Source organism: Chaetura pelagica, unplaced genomic scaffold (assembly GCF_000747805.2).
Source record: "Chaetura pelagica isolate M959 unplaced genomic scaffold, ChaPel_1.0 scaffold248, whole genome shotgun sequence".
Lineage (NCBI taxonomy): Eukaryota > Metazoa > Chordata > Aves > Apodiformes > Apodidae > Chaetura > Chaetura pelagica.
Genome location: NW_009954309.1, coordinates 298578 through 321688, shown reverse-complemented (window position 1 = coordinate 321688; position 23111 = coordinate 298578). Strand labels below are relative to the sequence as shown.

Below are 23111 nucleotides of genomic sequence, written 5' to 3'. Positions count from 1 at the left end.
GAGGGAGAGGAAGACCACGTCTATACATCATTGACTGCATGATTCTGGACTAAAGGCAACAATTTTATAAAATATCTGGCTGAATGAATAGTACAAAGAGTATCCAAGCAGCAAATGCTTTATTTTATGAAGGAAAAACACTTTGCTAAAATACCTCAACTAGAAGCAGTGTGGTTTATAATCCCATCTGTTTGAACTTTGTCAGTGACCTCAGTGTAATCTTGTCAGCAAAAAGAAAAGTTTGACACACTATTAATAAGAAATCATTTGGATGCAAATTTTATCTGCAGTGTGATGCCTTTCAATCAGAAGTAGTTCATTAAAAAAACCCTTGAGCCACCAGAAAACTTGCAGGCAACACATCAAGCTTTTCAGTAAAATGATCTATGAACAGATTCTTTTCTACCCATTCTCAACTGAAGATTAAATGAGTACTTTAGATATGAAGCATGCAGAGACAACAAATAATACTATCTTCTTTTTTTTTTTTTTTTATTTGGTAAATCTGGGTGATTTATTTATTTATGTATTTATTTATTTTTGTATAAAGAAGGAAAACAGAGCCAGATTGAAACTTTGTGGATGAGCTCTTGGGTGAATTCTGGGTATAAAATGCAAGAGGCCTAACATATCTTGTGGGAGCAAATGACAGCTCATTTCTTCATCGAGTGAACAAGTGAAATTCACTGAGAAAGGTAGTGGTAGAAAGATTTGTGAGTCTTTGGAGGAAAAAAGATGGATGAGAGGTTAAAACCTAGAGTAAATATCCAATCCTTTTGTGTCATATAAGACTCTTCTAAACATGCTCTTCTGCCCCTAGACTTTGCAATACTTAGGAACTCCTTTAGCTTACTTAACAAGCAAATATATCTTGCCCTTTATCTACTCCTCTATGTATTTCCATGCTTGCCTGCAAACATTATCCTGCTTGGTAAGCAGGAATTTGAGATTTGGTACCCATGAGACTGTTCCCAGTTCCTTCTGCTTTGTTTCTCAAGGAAGATAGTGCCATAAGAATAATGCTTTGGAAATAATCTCATGATAGTCTGTGTTACTCCTTTTAAGGATTAAGCTCTCTCGGATGAGCAATACCTCACTATCCTACCTCAGCCTGTCTTAAAACCCTTATTTTATGTGTCATGGATCCATAGGAGGAAAGACTGGGGGAAGGCATTTAAGTGATGCCAGGCAGGAGGTTGTTCATGTTCTCCTGCTCAAAGTTTCATTGATCTTTTTGGAACTATGAATTAAAATACTTCCTATTTTCTTTCAATGCAGAAGGAGAACAACTTTGATGGTACAAGGATAGAGTCTATCTGCTGTTTCTTCCTCTTTCAGAAGGCAGAAGAGAAGCTCAGCCAGGAGTTAATGTGTTCAAAAAGCCTTAGATAAAGTATATGCTAAGGGGCAGTAATGTAAGTAGGGAAAAGATGAGTACCAAAACTTCTTGATGATTAAAAAAAAAAGTAATTATCACAACTCCAGGGCTTGGTCTAGAGAAAAATCGTGTCAACTAAATAAACTGAAGGACCAATAGATATGCAGAAAGGGAAGTTAAATTCAGTGTTGATAAACATCAATTTATCTGACAAAATGTGTTTATTTATTTTATGTACATATAATAGTTTCTTGTATGTTCATATAGTACAGCCTAAATTCAAATTAACTACTCAGTAAGATTTGGGCAGTGATCTAAGCAGCGGAAAGCAAGTATTTGCTCAATGGGCAATCAATTAGGAAATAAACTGGAGAGAAAATATCTAAATTCATGGGAAAATTGAGACATTCCCACTACACAATGCAAATAACTTGCTCTTGCTTTGCATTGGATTGAGGTCATGGTACATTTTATTTGGAGTTAATAATGACCCAGTTTAGCCAAGCGTTAAAGTCAGAAAGCAAAAAAAGGAGAAAGTTCTGAATCTTCAGCTACACACAGAAGTCTATGAAAACTTCAAATAATTATTTGCTTACCTCAACAGCCTGATAAAATTCATTACTAAAAGATCACAAGAACTAGACAGGAAAGTTTCTTCTCCTCTAGGAGAAGATTCTCTTCTAGGAAGCAGACTGGGATGAAAAATAAATGGCTGAATAGCTATTAGCAGCATGGTTTTTCATATTTTTTTGCATTCTTCTTACATTTCACTTCTTACTGTAGTTTGTGTCCATATTGAAAGTGACATCTAAGGAGTCAAACATTCTTGTCTTTCATGAATGATGAAAGAGACGGAAAGCTCATCTGCCTAAATGGCCGGGCTTTAAAAGTAGAGTACTTCAGAATTCTTTTCAATAATAGATTGCCTTCTATTTGTGTGCTCATCATACAATTTATTTGAAACACTTAATTCCAAAAACTTACAAAAAATTATAGCTATGAAAACATCTTCTCTGATCTAGATGAAAGGAGAATATTATGTAGAGTGTTATTGAAAACTTGTATGTGACGTGAACTGCTACTGCACAGCAGCAGCAGACTGAAAATAAAGGAGATTTGCTTAAACATTCACACTTTGTAATGCTACCACAGTCTAGGTACTGTTTCACACCTCATTTAAGTTAGGAGGATATACATACTAATGTAATTTTTAAATTAAACAAGGAACATTTCTGAATGAGAGGCAACTAAGTTTCTCTAGTTATATTCAAGGGAAACCAAGGATCAGAACTGAAGCATGGACTTCTGAGGGTTTTAATTCAGTTGCCAAGGACTTCTTTCTATATTACTTGTCCAAAGAAGCTTATTTATGTTTATGATGTTTCTGAGGTTTCACCTTATCTTAGAAATGCTTTTTGTTTCATTAGGAAAATAAAACTTGGAAAACTTAACAATCTTTTTCAAGGAGAATGTTTTCCTTACAGGATGATGCCTACAGACTACATGAAAAATACTGCATTTCAGACATCTAGGAGAGTAACCACAGAAAAAAGACTAGACTTCCTAGATGTGTAAACCTGTGTACTCATATTTGTTCTTGACAAAACTTAACCTTCTTAATATGAGAACTGAAATAAAAGAATTGCTGCATTTCATCAAAATACAATTTTGCACGGAACTATCAACAAGGTAAAAATTGAGACAAAGTCATCAGAAATATTAGTAAGTTGAAGAGAATATTGTAGTTTAAAATAACATTTATCCGTAGCTTGCAAGTAATAACAAATACATGAGCACTTCCCCTTATAGGAAGAATATGCTTAATACTAGTCTTCTGAACAAAAAAATACCTACATGAAAAAACTATGGTAATAAACCATTTTCTTTGTGGCACCAGTTCAAAGCTAAACCTAGGCATTAGAAAGCTATAATTTCAGTGAAGGAAAATTAGGAAAATTATAAGTGCTCATTACCTCACACTTCTAAATCTTATATAAATTCACTGTAGATCCACAATAAAATAATAATTATAATAATAATTAAAAAAATAAAAACTCCTGTGCCATACGAACAAAAATAATTAGAGAAATAATTAGCTTTTTAAAATAATAAATAAAACACATCTAAATTACAGTACCATTAAGCAAGTGCTGTTCCCAGAATTTATCAAGATTAGAAGCTTCAAGGAGAAAAAAACCACTTATACAGATTACATATCTTATTAAAGAGAAAAAAATTAAATATAGCACCTATCAGTATACATCATCTGAATCATGCTACAGACATGTAGCAGTATACAAAGCCCATGTTTAATCTCTAATAAGTCTAAGAATTTGTTAAACAGGTGGCAATAAATATTTGGGCCAAATTTTCCAATGCAGGTGTAACAATTTAGACACCAAAGAGCTTCAATTGTGCCATGGTTTTAATGACAAAACTACTAATATTAATAGAGAAATAATTAATATTAATAGATACTAATAGATACATTAATATATGTTAATATATTAATAGAGAATAATTTTGCTTAGAATAAATAAAAATTATTGACAAAGAATGGGGAAATTTTAAAAAGAGAGGCTTCTCTCCTACTGTATGTTCCCATGATGGTTGATAAAAACACTGCCTAAGTCACAGTATCCAGGTGCTTCCTAGAAAGTTTGAGATGATGCACTATGATCTCCCATCCACTCAATTTACCACTATATTTGCACTAATATTTTGAGACTATTGAGAATATTGGGATTAAATACAGTATAACAAGCTGGTCAAAAGGGTGATTATCTTTCTGTGTTTAGCACTGGTGCAGCCTCACCTTGAGTATTCTGTGCAGCTCTGTGCCCCACAATTTAAAAAGGATGTTAAGGTACTTCAATGCTTCCAGAAGAGGGTAACAAAGCTGGTGAAAGGGCTGGAAGGAATGTCCTGTGAGGAGTGGCTAAGGGCTCCGGGGTTGTATAGTTTGGAGAAAAGGAGGCTGAGGAGTGAATGCATTGCTCCCTTCAGCTTCCTAAGGAAGGGGAGAGGGAGGGACTGAGGTCTTCTCCCTGGTACCCAGTGACACACACAGCTTTCTGCAACAATTTCTGACAGGAAATTTTTGACAGGAGGAAGCAGCAATATTTTCTTCTTCAGCATAAAATGTCCAGGGTAAAAAAATATAAAAAGTGCTTAGAGGGATATTTAAATCGTGTATACAGGAGAAAGTGGAGGTGTGATTATTCACCAAAGCTCTCAATTTATTCTGAAAGATAAAGCTATCACAATAATCTTAAAGTTATTTATACCTCTCTCCGTCGAGAAGCCCAACAGGTTTGTTTGATTTTCCAAACGACAGCAGCTACCAGCAGTAAGGATAAGAAACAACTGCAATTACAAAAAAAAAACAAAACAAAACAAAACAAAAAGAAGTAATTTTAACATAATAGTCTGGAAAAGCTTATGTTTTTAGTGTATCAAAGGTAATGAAAATACATTTAAGTGTGGAGAAAACCCCACAAAAATAGAGAAAAACTAAACTGTACCAGGATGACAAACTACAGCCAACCATCCAAGTTCAAAGTCTAAAGAGAATGTGCACCTCTGCAGCTGTGGTTTTTCCCATGAAGCTGCATTAGCATGGGACAAAGCTCTGTTCCAACCATCCACATACCCACTAGAGTCTCTACAAATATGCACTGCACGTTCCACATTGAGCAGATGGAAAAAGAAGATAACTACAGAAAAAAACTGATACTAATTTGCACTTCTCTCAGTTTTTGACTTCTGAATAATTTCTTGGGATGCAGGAATGATAACTATGCAGGAGGTATAATTAGTTTGAGGAACTAGGTTTGCACATGACAATAGGTCTGCTTTATCAAATTGAGTATTTCTACAGGGAATCGCCCAAGGAAAACATCCCAAAGAACATTACCATGTTACAGTCCCAGAAAAACAGAAAAGGAAGAAAAAAATAATCAAAGTTATTAAATTTCTGCAGTTCATGATCAGAGCACGTCTTCCCTCTTGCTGCAATATTTTGTATTTGTAACATTTAGTCCATAAAGGATTTTGACAGAAAGATCACTGAACTCTCAACCTTTCTTAGTAAATTTTCAGATACTGACAAAAGGTTCCTAAAGTTGACACCTAATGTAAGAAGTCAGAATCTCTTATAATTTAGACAGTTTTTAAGTAAAAATATTTGGATTTTCTAGTTGTGTGAAGAAGTTCCTGTCATCTGCTGTGCACAGTGTTTTTATAATTAATACAAACCCATGTCTATTGACTATGCTAGTCATCCTTAATTGTTTGAGGTTTGCTTGGGAAATCCTTTCAAAATGTTTTCTTTTACTAGTATGGGAAATGCCAAGAACTCATTCAAGGAGTTCAGTGGATTGCTGTGCATAAATGCAAAATATAACCATTATCCATGCAGTAACACTAATGATTCCCTGTATCATGCTGTAAACAGAACTGAAATTAGGACTTAGAAGATACATCTCCAGAAATAACAGCTCATGGCATTTGATATTTATCCATAATGTAGAGACTATTAGAAACCAGTAGTTTAAATTCACTATTAAGGTAATGGGATGGAAGCACCCAATCATTCCTTGGTCTGAAAGCAGCAGAATCAGCTGTACCACTGAATATTTAACAACAAAAATTACCATTGCTCAGACTATGCTCAAAAGTCACTCTCCATAACACAAGCTTTCCTTGATGGTTAAAGTAACACAAATTGATGTGCCTTTCCATTAGTGTATTCACTTAAAAGTCTTCACTATGAGCTTTTTAAATTCTTATTTATCAATTTCTTCTTTAAACACCCTTGAGAAAGACTGCCAAAGTAAGATCAAGTACGAAAGAGAAAAATACCAAATATATGAAGAGGTTTGGGCATAGAATGCTCAATTAAAATTAATAGCTTGATTTTTTACTTGAGACTTAATTCTGTCTATTTAGCTCCAAGAAAACTGATTCTTCTGAACTTGAAAGGAAAAAAAAAATTGTTAAAGGGTTGGTTTCTAGATGCAAAGTTTGACTTTCCTATTAACAGCCAATGTCAACCACCAGCATTCTTTTAGCAGTTTTTTAATGCTCCTTGGGACTTAGGGATTTTGCAGGAAGGAAGATATATTCTCCCTCTCTCCTTGTAAGGCCATTTTAAATACTGCATTTTATTGGTTCTTGGCACAGATTATTTAAAAAAAACAAAGGTATCTGGAATTTTGATAGGTTTTGATCAATGGATCAGAACAGTTCAGCATTTTTAGGAACCACTCTGCCAATAGAAAACTGTTGGAAGAGTCAACAATCTGTAATAAAATTATGTGAGAGGTAAGTGCTAGTTCAAGAACCTTAGGGAATTCAGAAGAGAAATCCCAACCTTACACTTTGATGAATCTCAGTGTTAACCCTTCTACATGGGTCCTCACTGAAAGGAACTAATGCAGTAAGAACATGTTAATTGATGAACCATTTTACAAACACAGTAATTCTTATTAGAACAGTTTCTCTTAAGAGTTTTTCACAACAAAATACTTAAGTGTCACAAAGAATGTTGATGGACAGATTTCACCCTTTAAAATTAGTCTTCCATTGTCTCCCTTTCTGCAGTGTCCTTTAAAAGCAATGTAAACTTGACTGGGAATTTATATTTGGTGTCCAGGAAAAAGAACAAAAACCACTCCAATGACCACCAGAATAAATCCACTATTGCAGCATCATGTTTTAAGCTTTTTAAACTAATAGCTACTTACAAATACTACTTCCTATAAATGTTTTCCCTACCAAATACTGTAATGTCTAGCTAGTAACTGCAACAGATGCTTAGGGGCACCATCAGAGTACTGACATGTTGCTATAAATGAGCATGCTGTGCATGAAGTAAGGGTAAGCCATCTCATTTCCTGTTCTCCCCCTCTATAGTCCTTCCAAAAAAATAAGGAAGAGAAACATCAGAAAAGCTTTTTAGAATTATGAACTCAGACCTCCTGGAATTTAAAAAAGATTAATGCAAGCAAGTGAACAGGACACAAGAAACTGAGAGAACCTTGCACTGTGTGACTGCTTCATTATGGCCAGGAATGGAATCTCTTTCTTTAGAAAATTTTGTCCTTCACATTTATTAATTTCTTGAACATTCTCTTAACTTAAGAGAAGAATAAAAGCGGAGAGGTCTGGCTGAAAAACTTCAGCTGAATTGTTTCTCTGCTCTGTACATCAATGGAGCTGGGTCACATACTGAACTTCCCCATCAACAGTCAAAACAACTTTTAGTTTAAGTGCAAAGCCAAAATAAGAAACAAATGTTTCAAAGACAGACTCATAAAATAGCATAAATAATTGGAAATTACAGTTTTGACAATGTGACATATTTACTTTGCTCTTTTTCATATCTTTTCTGGGCAAGTAAACATAAAATATTTTACTCTTCTGGGTTGTTTGGGGTTTTTTTAATATAAATAATCAGGAGGAAAAAAAAAAGATATCAAAATTCATGTTAACAAAGAGAAGACAGACATGAAAATAGATTTTGTCAAACTAACCTTGTTCCAGGCTGTGGTGAGATAATAGCCTTGGTTTATTAAAGGCAATAAAAATTAAAGCTGACTGCAAAGGATCTCACAATGCTGAGTGACTTGGCAATAAAATAAGAGAATGAAATCCAGTGCCAATGAACTGAAGGCAATGTGCAGAAGAAATAAAATATCTCTAGCTACAAACACAATGATAGGTTTTAAATTAGCAATTACCACTCAAGAAAACAGTCTTGAAGTCATTGCATATAGTTCTTTGAACATATCAACTGAGTGTTTAGTGGCAGTCAAAACAGCAAATAGAATGTTAGGAGAGATTAGAAAAGGAATAAAGAACAAAACAGAAAGTATTGAGATGCCAGTGCATAAATCTACAGTATGTCTGTATCTTGAAGCACCCATCACCTCATCTCAAAAACACAAAGTCGAACTCAAAACATATGAAGGAGTACAGGCCACTTGGCTAGGGGAATGGAATGGTTGAAATAAGGTCTTTTTGGTTTTGAAATAACAGGGAGTTGAAAGGTGACACGATAAAGACATAAACATCATAGGGAAACAGTACAACAGCAGGACAAGTATAGATGGATGCTTTCCAATCCCCCAGTGTACTCCTTAGCTCCTTCTTGAGGCAGAGATGTAAGAGGAGAAGAAAGCAAGAGAGAGATCACTGCAGTGCAAAATAAATCACATCAAATTGGCCAGATGACATCTAAAAGATAAATTGCCAGAAGGGAACCAACATCAGAAATTTCTAGATGGGTTTGCAAGGTTTCCAGTCAGTTTTGATGAGGCACAGACTGAAAAAAAAAAAAAAGGTTAATGGAAATAAAGACAAAGAAATCATACAGTGAGCCAATTAATGATTTGTGATTGTGCTTTTTTTTCTTCTTTTTAATTTTGTTTGTTTGTTTTGGTTTTGACCACAATGCTTACTTAGTTATATTTTCAAGGATGGGGAACCCAGGCCCCACTGACAGAGCAAAGGATATGTATTCCCCTTGGAATTAAATAATTTCCAGAATAATTCAGAGACAAGTGTGACTGACCAAGTCAGTATGAATTGCTGATGGGATGCTGAAATAAAAAGGATTAAAACTACCTTAAATACTCTGGTGCACAGGAGTAAGCAGCATTTGTAAGATGAATTTATCACTCTACAAGCTATTGCCAAAAAAGATAATATCAGACTTGCACTTGAAGTTCTGGTATTTGCATTTTTTAAAGGAGGTTGGAAACATGGATAGAATAGAGAGAAGAATCACAAAAAATGTTCAAAGGTTGGAGAAAAAGTTTGGCTCTGAAAGACATTGAATAAACAGATAAATGCCTTTGCAATGCAGATGGGTTATGAAATGCCAACCCAGAAGCAGAGTGGGTCACCTTCTGCACTTATGAATGTAAATCTCCCCAGTAAGACAATTAGCATGCTAAGACACACTTGAAACCACAGCAGCCCAAGCATTATCAGGATTTTGTGGTCTCTAGAATACAGACACAGCTTTCCAAAGCTGTCCCTTCAACCATGTGGAACAAAATAGGGCGAAAGACAAAAGCAACATGCTTGAAAACCAGCAGTTCATCACCAGTGGTGTGTATTACATGCTAACTGGAAGTTCTCTTAGTATTATGTAGGAAGCAACAAAAAATTATAGAATGGATGAACCAAAAGGAGACCCTGAACACAAGTAGTTTACATCCAATGCAGCAGAGGGAAGTGACCAAGAACCAGTAAGGTCAAGGCCAGACAGATGATGTGCCCTAAAGGGCTCTAGGGACTATGAAAAGAGAAATACTGATTCCATAGCACACAGAAAACTGCAAGGAAAAATTGCTGCCTGAATAAGTATTTCTGCAACATATAGAGTAAATTTTTAACTTACAGAGGTTACATTCAGCCATATTTAGTGCAGTTCACAGAGCTGGCTGAGGAGCAAGAGAGCAGCACTTTCGACAACCGAGAAACTATTTTCTGTGTGTGTGAGGCAGACTAAAAGCTAAGATTAATCACTAGCACAAACAGTAAAGGGAATTGGTGGATATAATGCTGCTTGGTATTTGCAAACTAAAATGAAACCTTTAGATCATCTTTAAACAGTCTCAAATTACAAGGATAAATACAAAGGGAAATTTGAAATGTAATGGTCAGTCTGGCTGGAATAGATGAATTAATGTCATATTTGTGCCTTAAGCTCTATGAATGCAATATAAATACACCATAGAATTCTTCATTTTTAAAATTACATATTAATGCCCATAAGTTATATATTGCATTAAGAGTACTTCCATTAAAATGAAATAATTCATGTATTTTTGCAATTATATAAAAGGAACTATTTCATGAATTAAATATAAGTATTTTAAGGACGAATATTGTAAATGGAAGGTAAATAGAACAAAACAAAACCTTCCAGCCTTCGCTATTTCTTTTCTTGTTCTTATAATTTAACATGCAAAGAGAAATTAAAATGTCCAAAAATGTATGTAAACATTCATCCGTTAATAATTGTTGCTTCTGCAATTCTACTTAAGCCACTAATTTGCATAATAATTCAGTATAAATTTCCATATCGGATGAAAGCACTTTCTCAGAATTTACCTTAAATTGAGTACACTTTTACTTCTATTAAAATGGCAAATTGTGTGGGATTCTACTTCAAGCAGCTGTCACATTCACTCATCTTATGACGGGACAGAGAAGAGCAGCTCCACACAGCTGGGCACGATGCAGAGTCCCTAAGCTGCCCCCTCCAGCTAAGCCCACCCCAGGAGCAGCATTATCTGAGCCTGCACAGTTTGTCAAGACTATTCTAACAACTCACAAGAAAACTGATTGTCTCTCAGCTAGACCGCAGCAGCTCACTAACATTGTTACACTGTCACCATGCTTAAGCACAGGTGGTAGATGGTAGATTCCCCAGGCAATGTCTGCACTGCCGGGTTAGTGTGGATCTGGAGTGGCCTTTGGAACAAACACCCAGATTGTCACCACTGTTGTGCTTTGGATCACGTTGTGGAGCAATCTTGGAGCTCATGATGCAGAGACTGAACTGGAAGATGCGCAATGTACACTCCAGGCACAAATGGGCTTTCAGTCCTTAGAACTAAACTACAGCTAGTCCAAAGCAAAAAAGATCCCAAACTACAAGATGCATATAATGTGGATGTCAGGTCCTCAGCACTGTTTTTCTCAACAGATGAGCTCTTATTTGTCCACACTGGTTACCAATAGAGACAGAAGCACCCAAGGATTACTTACATAAAGTTATTTAGGTGTAAAGCAGTCTAACTGACTGCCCACATGTACCTACTTGCAATTATTTTAAAAGTTCCTCCCAAGTCTTTTTGAAAATAGGTGTCGGGCCATCAAGGCAACTATTGCTTAATTACTTGAATCTTGCTGTACTGAGTGAGACAACAGTTAAACATCCCTCTAGATCCACAAAGCACTTGCTCCTTAATCTCATTTTCTTTACCAAGAGCACAAAAATGAACACTTCTCTAACAGTGACCCTACACTGTGTTAGTTTTTCTTTCATACTAACAATGGTATATTCTAAAATGAACAAAAAAATAATAGTATTCAATAAAAAAACTTTTCATCTAGATACATGCAAAGAAAAAGTCTCATACCTCGAATAATGTTTTTAAACTAACATTGCAAAAGTTTCCTTAGAGATGACACATTTATTTCCTAAGAACTGTTTTCCTGACATATTATTGACTATCTTTTTATTGGCACATAGAGCACATTTTAATTGATATGTTATAAAGCAAGCACAATTCAAAAATAAAAATAATTGAACAATTATTTTTTCTGAAACTGTGACTTCAAATGCAATTATTATCCCAGCAATTTATTTTTCTCATTGTACTTGACAAGAACATTGTGTTTATGATTATAATGTTTTAGGCTCAGCCATCCTTGCTTGTATTAACTATTATACACATGACAAGCAGCCCCAAAGATTTAAACAGGATAATCTAAAGTGTAAAACACTGTAAACATGATATTAGGAGTGTGATATCTATGAGTGCAGTATAAATTTTTTAATGTTTTAAATGATTAATTAAACTGCTCTGAATCACACAGTTTTACAAACAGCATTTTAAATAGGAATAGTTCAATGATTAGGAAATCAGAATGATTTGGGGAATTAAACATTTCGGTTCCAAATTAAAATGTGTGAAGACCTAGAGGGAAAGCAGACTTGGACGAGTGGGATATGCAGCTTCCAGTCCATGGTAAGGCAGTGCATGGGGTCAGGGTAAGAAATGTTGGCTGACCCTGCAGAGCCAAGACCTCTCAGACAGTCGTGCTTGGTTCCTGTTCTGAGAGAGCTCTGGCTGCCACTGCCAGTGAAAGGTACAGCCTCCTAAGCCAGAATTACCACCTGGGTGTTTCAGGAATGTCCTCCATTTTTTGTCTTGCCGGTTATGACAAATACTACCAGTACCCACAGCTTCATGCACCAACAGGGCTTTTTTCTTCTTAATTCAGCATAGATCTATATCCCATTCTCAGGCAGGTTTTTCCTGCCCCTGATGTTTTAACACAGCAATAGCCTCTGAGCTCCATCCAACTTTCCCCCCATGGTTTCTCCATGAAATAAAGGAACCCAAGGGAAATTTAATTCAACTCTGAACCTTCTAATCTTAAAAGTCATACAAAAGGGCTCATGCCCTCATTTCTTGCTTTCTGAACTGGAAAGTGAAAGAAATGTCTCAACATGAAGTAAATTATCTATGATGGTATTTAAAACTTCCAGTATTACCAAGAATTATTTAAATGCAAATTTGTGTTTATTCATTTGTCTCTCAAATGGAACTCACACAAGTTAAGGAATACCTTTCAAGTTCATTTGAAAGTAATTACATGGATAATTCTACTTATCCAGATGCCAGTGATTAAAATGTTGGTTTTGGATGTAGTCCTGAAAATCCATCTATTCCCATAATCGACTCTTGAATGAAGTGCCTCACGAATGTCACATAAATGCCTCTAAAATTCACTTCTCACATATCCACAACTACTGACACTATAAAAAACAGACAAAACTGCAAGGGGATAATGGAAATAGCTCAGGTCATGGTTTAAAAACTACTACGTTCATATATGGGCAGTCAACTGAACCTTAATATATGCAAAACTTCTTAAAGTTGGCAATAGAAAATCTGTATACTCTTCTGTGCTTCACACAGCAAAGTAATTGCCATGAACAACTCTGCAGGCATAGAAAATACTAATATTTAGTTATTCTAAGGTGAGAAAAGGCTGACAGTGTATACAATAGGGATCAGAACGTAGAGGAAACTCAATTGTTAAATCGTATAAGGTTTTGTATTTTGAGTATTTAACATGTATTTTAAAGAGGTAAAAAAAAAAAAAAAAAAGAAATAAAAAGATTCATGCATTTCAACATGGTGCTCCTCAGTGCCAGAATAAAACATATCAAGTCTCTAAGTGCAGACTCATGTTCTACCCCAAGGAAACATGAAATCTTTTTGAAGATTTCCACCTAGTAACAGAGCAGTCCTTTTAACTGAGAACACACCACATCCAAAGAATTTCCTGCTCCCATGTAGGGAATAAGGTTTTGTATTTTGAGTATTTAACATGTATTTTAAAGAGGTAAAAAAAAAAAAAAAAAGAAATAAAAAGATTCATGCATTTCAACATGGTGCTCCTCAGTGCCAGAATAAAACATATCAAGTCTCTAAGTGCAGACTCATGTTCTACCCCAAGGAAACATGAAATCTTTTTGAAGATTTCCACCTAGTAACAGAGCAGTCCTTTTAACTGAGAACACACCACATCCAAAGAATTTCCTGCTCCCATGTAGAGAAATACTTTGACATTGATGATCCTGAAGCTTTAGAAATGAAGTATTTTCAGAGACAATAGGCTAGGAGGGGACTCGACTCCTGCATAATAACATGCTGGTTTTCTCTATGTTAGAATCAGAAATTAGGTATTTTTATGAAGCAAGAAGTTTGGCAGATCAGAATAAAAGATCTTTCTACAGAATTTCACCTCCCATAGAGTAGATGTATATGAAAATTTATTTCTATCCCAGATGACTATGGCAGGAAGACTGTAAGGGAATTCCTCAGGAAAGATCCTACTCTCTGGTCTTATAAAAAATACCTGAGATATTTTAAATTATTAAAAAAAAATAGCCCAAGTAAAACCTGAGACACAGTCTCACTTTAAGTACATCATATAACTGCATCACTACACTGGCCACTGCAGGAGGCACACTCAGAGCAAAAAGTAGGGGTTTTTTTGTTTGTTTTTGGGTTTGTTGTTTTGTTTGTTTGTTCGGGTTTTTTATTATTTAAAATCCCAAATAAAACAATTTCTTCCAGCTCCACAAAGGTAGCACTAGCTTTTAGGTGCTCTACTGAAGTAGAGAAATGCATGAAAAGAAAATGAGCCTTAAAAAAATAGTATCCCACCAGAAGCACATTGTAAGAAGTCTCAGGAGAAGTATATTTAAAATTACTATTAAAAACATAACCAAAATAACTTCGTTGAGGAAGAAGAGCAAAATTAAGTAAAATCATAAAATAAAACTGAAGTAATGGTATTAATAAAGTTTTGCAATTGAAGCTCTGCATAACTGAAAACAAGGAGATTAAAGTATTAATGGTATCTACTGCATTTTATATAAATTCTATTTCAACATAAGCGGCATCAATTAAATATCAATTAAAAATATATTTGTTTATTACTAAGAGCAGCTACTACATCCATAAAACAATTTACTAATATATATTGAATACAGAAAACCAACTTAATCATTCATCTCTTGAGATATAAACTCCACATCCTGTAATTATTTAAAGTATTCTCTGACAACTCCCCTTACAAAGCCTGGGTTTATTTGCCTTAGCTGTGCAATGAAACATCAAAATACTTCTTGGAAGTAAGGAAGAAATAATTATCCTAAAGTAACTATGCATCTTTATAATGCACAGATACATATTTTTAATTTATATGTTCCTACATACATAATTCATGTATGTCTATACATAAAGCATATTTTCTTATTAAATATACCACAAGCTACATCAGGAGCTACTACAGTGATGTGTGAATGATCAATTATGAGAACAGCCTTTATACACAACTAAAAGGGAAAATGGATATAGTGTCCATCAGGAGGCTATCCAGAAGACCAACATTCACATTTCATTCTGTCAATACAATATCAAACAAAAGTGAACCACTTAAAGGAACTCTGAAATATATTACGCAATAAAGCTCTAGATGTGAACTTTAACTCTCAGCATTTCTTCCTTTTTCCTCTTTGAAGCAGCAAATAAAGAAGATTTACAAGCAAAGGGGCTTAATCTAACATAAACTGAAATTAATCTCTACAGAATAAATAGAACATCACACCCATAAAGTGTGATTATGTTTCTTTTACTCATAGAAAAGACTTTCATATTTCATATAATTTTATGGTTTTGCCCTTCATGGGTGAAATACTCTATATTTCTCTCAGTGATGTTGTATAGAAAAAAAAGAGACCCAAAAAGAAAAATAAATTTTCTGCATCCCTTAAACTTGCAGACAAATTAAGAAATATAATATTTAATATTTTCTGCAGTAACTTTCAGGAAGAATTAGAAATTTTATATATTGTTTCAATATCAAAATAGTTTGACTTCAGCATTTTTGCAATGATCTTACTGATTTATGCTAATTTAAGACGTAAAATTAAGGGGAAAAAAGGAGCAATTTTGAAGGCAAATTAATGAATCTGGGGAAGGACTGCCAAGCAATGCCACATTTCAGCAGCCTTCCAAACCAAAAGATGCGTATGCCAAGAATTTTTGTCATGTTTATTCCTCCATTTTTGTTCTTTAACTGAACTGCTTCTCTAGTGTTTTGATAATATATCACAGAATTATAAAATGTATTTAGAGAGTCATGAAACCATGTCAGCATTGTTTACTGGATTAGACTCAAATACAATCAAGAACTTTAATACATTGTTGAAGAAATTTTCCCTTCACTGTGTAACAGCTACTTGAAGATGCCCCTGCCCATGCAGAGGACTTGGACTAGATGACTTTTAAAGGTCCCTTCCAACTCAAACCAGTCTACCATTCTATGATTCTATTTCCAATATCTTTTCTAAAGGAGTAAATTGTATTTGAAGTGATAGGTCTAAAAAAAATCATAACTCTTCTTATTAAAAGCCCTATTAGCATGAAATCTTTCTGAAGACTAAGGATATTTTTTTATATTTCCAGGAAACATCATTATTGTTCTGTAATTATTCTGGATAAAGAATACAAAACACCTCATACCCTTTGACTTGATATTTCCAATTTCAACTGAAAAGACTCAAGACATGTAAGGAAAGAAATACAATTTTGAAACTACAGAATGTTTTTCTAAAATATCATTTAAAAAAATTGAAAACAGAGGAAAAAATATTATATAGAATTAACTTGGCCACATACACAGATTATGTTGAGATAAAAAATATAAATAGAAGATGTATCTAATTTTTAATGTGTAATATTTAGTGCAGCTTTTGGAGTCCACAGCAGAGTTTCTACAATTTTGCTTCTAGCTGACAAAATGTAACCCCCTTCCGTTGAACCAAAATAAACAAATGAAAAAAACTTAAAAACACACAGGAAAAAAACAACAACCAACCAACCAAAACAAACAAACAAAAAAACACCAAACCAAAACAACAACAACCAAACAAAACCTTCTACAAGGAATGCTTCATTTGGTACCAGGAAATTTTACTGGAATATTTTTATTAGTATTCCATTCTAAAAACTCAAAAGGTGAATTCCTTTTAAATCAGATGTCTCCTCTCAAAAGTAATAGTTAGATATAATATTTTAGCATCTATGAAATCTGCAGCAGAGCAGCAGTGCAGCACTCTCTATTCCCTCTTTCTCTGATTTACCATAGCTGAACACAAGGACCCTGAATATTTCTCTACTGCCATAAACAGATTGCTCATTTCTTTGATGTCACTCACTTCACAGCATGCCACACTGACTGCATCTGCAAAGACAGACTGGCAGAGTGCTTGAGAAAGCTGCTTGTCACTTGCTGTAATGGACAATTACATTATTGCTTAAAGCAAAACCCTAATATGTTTTGTTCCCTTTTAAAAATTATTTTTCTTCATCAGCTTTCACCCCACTTCACTCTACACTCAGATCTGGAAGCAAAGTTCTGAAGTTAACTTTGCAACTGGTACGGATATCCTGCTATAAGAAGACAGAATTGCTTCTCTTTTGAATTAAAATGACAAAAGCAAAAATTCAAGGCTATTTGTCACAGATGAGAAAACCTGTTCCAGTTCTTTTGTTTAAAGTAAGGAGCACTGGAGTTTCATAAAGTGACCAGGATTAAGCAGTCTAGAAACGAAGTAGCTGTAAGAGCCAACATTGTTGCAGCCTAAGAAAACAATGACTAATCCGATTTTAGAAAACACAATACAACATGTAGGGAATTAAAACACAAACACGTTGTGAATGATCTATGATGCCTCTTTGGAAAAAAATACAATGTAGCTGTAAAACGATGCATCCCTGCAAGGAGCTGAGAACTGTTTCAGTGTTAGGGAGCCTGCAAAGGACTGAGTTTTGGGAAGACTCTTTCAGGTGTCACCTTTGGAGACCTCTGGGGTGAACACTACTGTGTAAGAGGCAGCTTTGACTCCAGTGAGATTTTATAAAAGCAGAAGAACTGACAAAATGGGTTTTGGAGTGCTAGGCTACAGAACCACACACAATGAAGTGTGCAATTTAACATTTTCCTTTTATTTTATTTTTCCCTAGAAAGGACTAGAGGGGAAAACAAAAATCTTTCAAATCCCGTTGCTGTCACCCAAATCTTCACCCTACAACTCCCCTCTGCACTTAACCAACTATGTTATTACAAACTGAGCAGAAATTGGGGTGAAGCACTTGACCTGGCACAACAAACAGCTCTTACAGTATTTAATACACACAGAAAAGGAGAAGCACAAAATGTTAAATGCACCTACGTGAAGGAAGGAAAAGCCCTTATCTGCTGTACATCAAGCAAGTAAGTAGGCCACCTTCACATATCAAGCTGAGCAACTACTTTAAGAACAGCCTATGTTGAAATCAAAATAGGGCAAGCACTAGGGCACTCACATGCACATCCAAATGACACAAAGGACCAACACAGAAAGAAGAGAAACTGGAATGAAATAATGGAAAAAAGTTCAGTTCACCAAGGGATTAAATGACTCATCCATGTTTTGAGAGCAACTGATCCAGTGGTCCTGGGGAATCTCCTTTGCCTGCAGGCCAAGAAAAAGTAGCTTCCTTCTCAAGAAATATGAATATAGAACTCTACAGTGATGACAGTTTCCAGGTGATTCAAGGAGTGGAAGACATAAAGCTGTTCCACAACTGAAACCAAACATTTTAAAAAATAAAACCCCATTCAGACAGCCCACCACAGTACAGACATGCTTGTCCTGGTGGAAGTCAAACAACTATTGCTTCTAAGTGAGGTGAAAACTGTTTAATGCATCACTAAGTAAAAATCAATTTTATTCTACCCTCAAATGTAAAATCCATTTTGCTAAGATAACTTGATTTTCATGTTACCAGAAAATATTCTAATTTAGATTTATAAGACTTCTGAATTTTCTGAGAATCCAGTCATGGTGGGTGTGATCTGATCCTGACATACTGTGTTTTGTCTTTCTTACAGAGATCAATATTCAATCTCACGCCAAAACCTAGTATTAATCTGTCATCCTTTGTTTTAACTAAAACAGAACACAAAGCCAGGCAGACACACCAAAGGAGGTTGGTAAGGAGAAGGAATTCAGCTGTTGCAAATTTACACCCAGAATGGCAGATTCAGGTACTGATGCTCTTGGGAGCTTCATCCTGCTGGGATGTCACCATCCGCTCCCACCATGTGAAACACAACTGAAGTGACTGCTCTGAGGTTTTGGCACACACAGGTATACACATGGGGGAGGTGAATCTGGTTCTTAGTAACCACTACATTTCCTCCTGTAGCTCATTCAGAGATTCACAGAATATTAGGGGTTGGAAGGGACCTTTGAAGCTCATAGAGTCCAATCCCCCTGCCAGAGCAGGACAAAAAAAAAACTAGGGCACATCACTCAGAAAGTCATCCAAGACTGGTATCCAAAACTAATGAAGCAAATCAAATTACTCATTTCTCCCAACTCCAACTCAAACCCTCATGCTACTAGTCCTTGCCTTAACCTAAATGCCCATCCCTTTCTCCTGCAATCAACAGTGAGTATATTTTGAATATTGTTTTCTCTTACTCATGGTTGGCAGCTCCAGCCCAAGAGCTGAACCAGAGGAAATGGAAGGAATCATCCTGAGAGCATGAAGATGATGTATGCTCAGCAGAAGGGCCCGATTAACTATGATGCATTTGGAAAAGGTTTTGAAAAACAGTTATGACAGAAGCAGTTGCATATCATTACCTATCACAAAAATCCTAACCGGATTATGAGTATATTTCAGGCAACCATTAAATTGATACAGGTGACAAAGGTTACCGGTTAAGATTTTTGTGATTATGAGATTTTTCCAGAAATCCTGCTTCAGGTCCTCAATACAAAAAAGGTTCTAAGAAATGTATGAGCACTGTTATAAATTCTTAACCATAATTGTCTTCAGAAGTAAGTTCAGAACTCAAGAGTTTCTTGGCTGTCATTTATGGATTTATACAAATGATACATAATACAAACTATCAAACATTGAACTTTCTCAATTTTACCACATGGTAAAATATAATCTAGAGAAAAAAGAAATGTTTTCAGAAATTAAAGATACTTCATATACACCTACAAAATGCCTAAAATGTCCTGGCCACCTAGTCAACTAAAATAATATACTCATGTAACACTTGAAAACACTGAAATCTTCTTTATCATGTACAGTTTAGGAAACAAACAAACAAACTAAAACCACACACACGCAAAAAAAAACACCAGAAAAAAAAACCCAACAAAACAAAACAAACCCACAACAGACTGGCAGAGTGCTTGAGAAAGCTGCTTGTCACTTGCTGTAATGGACAATTACATTATTGCTTAAAGCAAAACCCTAATATGTTTTGTTCCCTTTTAAAAATTATTTTTCTTCATCAGCTTTCACCCCACTTCACTCTACACTCAGATCTGGAAGCAAAGTTCTGAAGTTAACTTTGCAACTGGTACGGATATCCTGCTATAAGAAGACAGAATTGCTTCTCTTTTGAATTAAAATGACAAAAGCAAAAATTCAAGGCTATTTGTCACAGATGAGAAAACCTGTTCCAGTTCTTTTGTTTAAAGTAAGGAGCACTGGAGTTTCATAAAGTGACCAGGATTAAGCAGTCTAGAAACGAAGTAGCTGTAAGAGCCAACATTGTTGCAGCCTAAGAAAACAATGACTAATCCGATTTTAGAAAACACAATACAACATGTAGGGAATTAAAACACAAACACGTTGTGAATGATCTATGATGCCTCTTTGGAAAAAAATACAATGTAGCTGTAAAACGATGCATCCCTGCAAGGAGCTGAGAACTGTTTCAGTGTTAGGGAGCCTGCAAAGGACTGAGTTTTGGGAAGACTCTTTCAGGTGTCACCTTTGGAGACCTCTGGGGTGAACACTACTGTGTAAGAGGCAGCTTTGACTCCAGTGAGATTTTATAAAAGCAGAAGAACTGACAAAATGGGTTTTGGAGTGCTAGGCTACAGAACCACACACAATGAAGTGTGCAATTTAACATTTTCCTTTTATTTTATTTTTCCCTAGAAAGGACTAGAGGGGAAAACAAAAATCTTTCAAATCCCGTTGCTGTCACCCAAATCTTCACCCTACAACTCCCCTCTGCACTTAACCAACTATGTTATTACAAACTGAGCAGAAATTGGGGTGAAGCACTTGACCTGGCACAACAAACAGCTCTTACAGTATTTAATACACACAGAAAAGGAGAAGCACAAAATGTTAAATGCACCTACGTGAAGGAAGGAAAAGCCCTTATCTGCTGTACATCAAGCAAGTAAGTAGGCCACCTTCACATATCAAGCTGAGCAACTACTTTAAGAACAGCCTATGTTGAAATCAAAATAGGGCAAGCACTAGGGCACTCACATGCACATCCAAATGACACAAAGGACCAACACAGAAAGAAGAGAAACTGGAATGAAATAATGGAAAAAAGTTCAGTTCACCAAGGGATTAAATGACTCATCCATGTTTTGAGAGCAACTGATCCAGTGGTCCTGGGGAATCTCCTTTGCCTGCAGGCCAAGAAAAAGTAGCTTCCTTCTCAAGAAATATGAATATAGAACTCTACAGTGATGACAGTTTCCAGGTGATTCAAGGAGTGGAAGACATAAAGCTGTTCCACAACTGAAACCAAACATTTTAAAAAATAAAACCCCATTCAGACAGCCCACCACAGTACAGACATGCTTGTCCTGGTGGAAGTCAAACAACTATTGCTTCTAAGTGAGGTGAAAACTGTTTAATGCATCACTAAGTAAAAATCAATTTTATTCTACCCTCAAATGTAAAATCCATTTTGCTAAGATAACTTGATTTTCATGTTACCAGAAAATATTCTAATTTAGATTTATAAGACTTCTGAATTTTCTGAGAATCCAGTCATGGTGGGTGTGATCTGATCCTGACATACTGTGTTTTGTCTTTCTTACAGAGATCAATATTCAATCTCACGCCAAAACCTAGTATTAATCTGTCATCCTTTGTTTTAACTAAAACAGAACACAAAGCCAGGCAGACACACCAAAGGAGGTTGGTAAGGAGAAGGAATTCAGCTGTTGCAAATTTACACCCAGAATGGCAGATTCAGGTACTGATGCTCTTGGGAGCTTCATCCTGCTGGGATGTCACCATCCGCTCCCACCATGTGAAACACAACTGAAGTGACTGCTCTGAGGTTTTGGCACACACAGGTATACACATGGGGGAGGTGAATCTGGTTCTTAGTAACCACTACATTTCCTCCTGTAGCTCATTCAGAGATTCACAGAATATTAGGGGTTGGAAGGGACCTTTGAAGCTCATAGAGTCCAATCCCCCTGCCAGAGCAGGACAAAAAAAAAACTAGGGCACATCACTCAGAAAGTCATCCAAGACTGGTATCCAAAACTAATGAAGCAAATCAAATTACTCATTTCTCCCAACTCCAACTCAAACCCTCATGCTACTAGTCCTTGCCTTAACCTAAATGCCCATCCCTTTCTCCTGCAATCAACAGTGAGTATATTTTGAATATTGTTTTCTCTTACTCATGGTTGGCAGCTCCAGCCCAAGAGCTGAACCAGAGGAAATGGAAGGAATCATCCTGAGAGCATGAAGATGATGTATGCTCAGCAGAAGGGCCCGATTAACTATGATGCATTTGGAAAAGGTTTTGAAAAACAGTTATGACAGAAGCAGTTGCATATCATTACCTATCACAAAAATCCTAACCGGATTATGAGTATATTTCAGGCAACCATTAAATTGATACAGGTGACAAAGGTTACCGGTTAAGATTTTTGTGATTATGAGATTTTTCCAGAAATCCTGCTTCAGGTCCTCAATACAAAAAAGGTTCTAAGAAATGTATGAGCACTGTTATAAATTCTTAACCATAATTGTCTTCAGAAGTAAGTTCAGAACTCAAGAGTTTCTTGGCTGTCATTTATGGATTTATACAAATGATACATAATACAAACTATCAAACATTGAACTTTCTCAATTTTACCACATGGTAAAATATAATCTAGAGAAAAAAGAAATGTTTTCAGAAATTAAAGATACTTCATATACACCTACAAAATGCCTAAAATGTCCTGGCCACCTAGTCAACTAAAATAATATACTCATGTAACACTTGAAAACACTGAAATCTTCTTTATCATGTACAGTTTAGGAAACAAACAAACAAACTAAAACCACACACACGCAAAAAAAAACACCAGAAAAAAAAACCCAACAAAACAAAACAAACCCACAACCAAACAAAAAATAACCAACCAACCATAAAACAGAACAGGCTTTAGCTTATTAAGCATTTTACTGGTCAGGGTAATAAAGAAATAGATTTTTGTAACTAAGGGGACTGAATTACTTCAGTGTAAGTAAAAAGATGGTTCACATTTGCTTCCTGTGAAATTTTCTAATGAGAT

General features: G+C 35.5%; 1 protein-coding gene across 1 annotated transcript in view; it reads right to left on the bottom strand.

Moving 5' to 3' along the window:
- The window catches only part of ATRNL1 (attractin-like 1), a 454560-nt gene that overhangs the window by 211083 nt on the left and 220366 nt on the right, over window positions 1-23111 (bottom strand). Inside the window, exon 26 of the mRNA XM_010003956.1 lies at window positions 4666-4744. Within this exon, the coding sequence (XP_010002258.1) occupies window positions 4666-4744 (79 nt within the window). The remainder of the gene's footprint in view (window positions 1-4665; window positions 4745-23111) is intronic.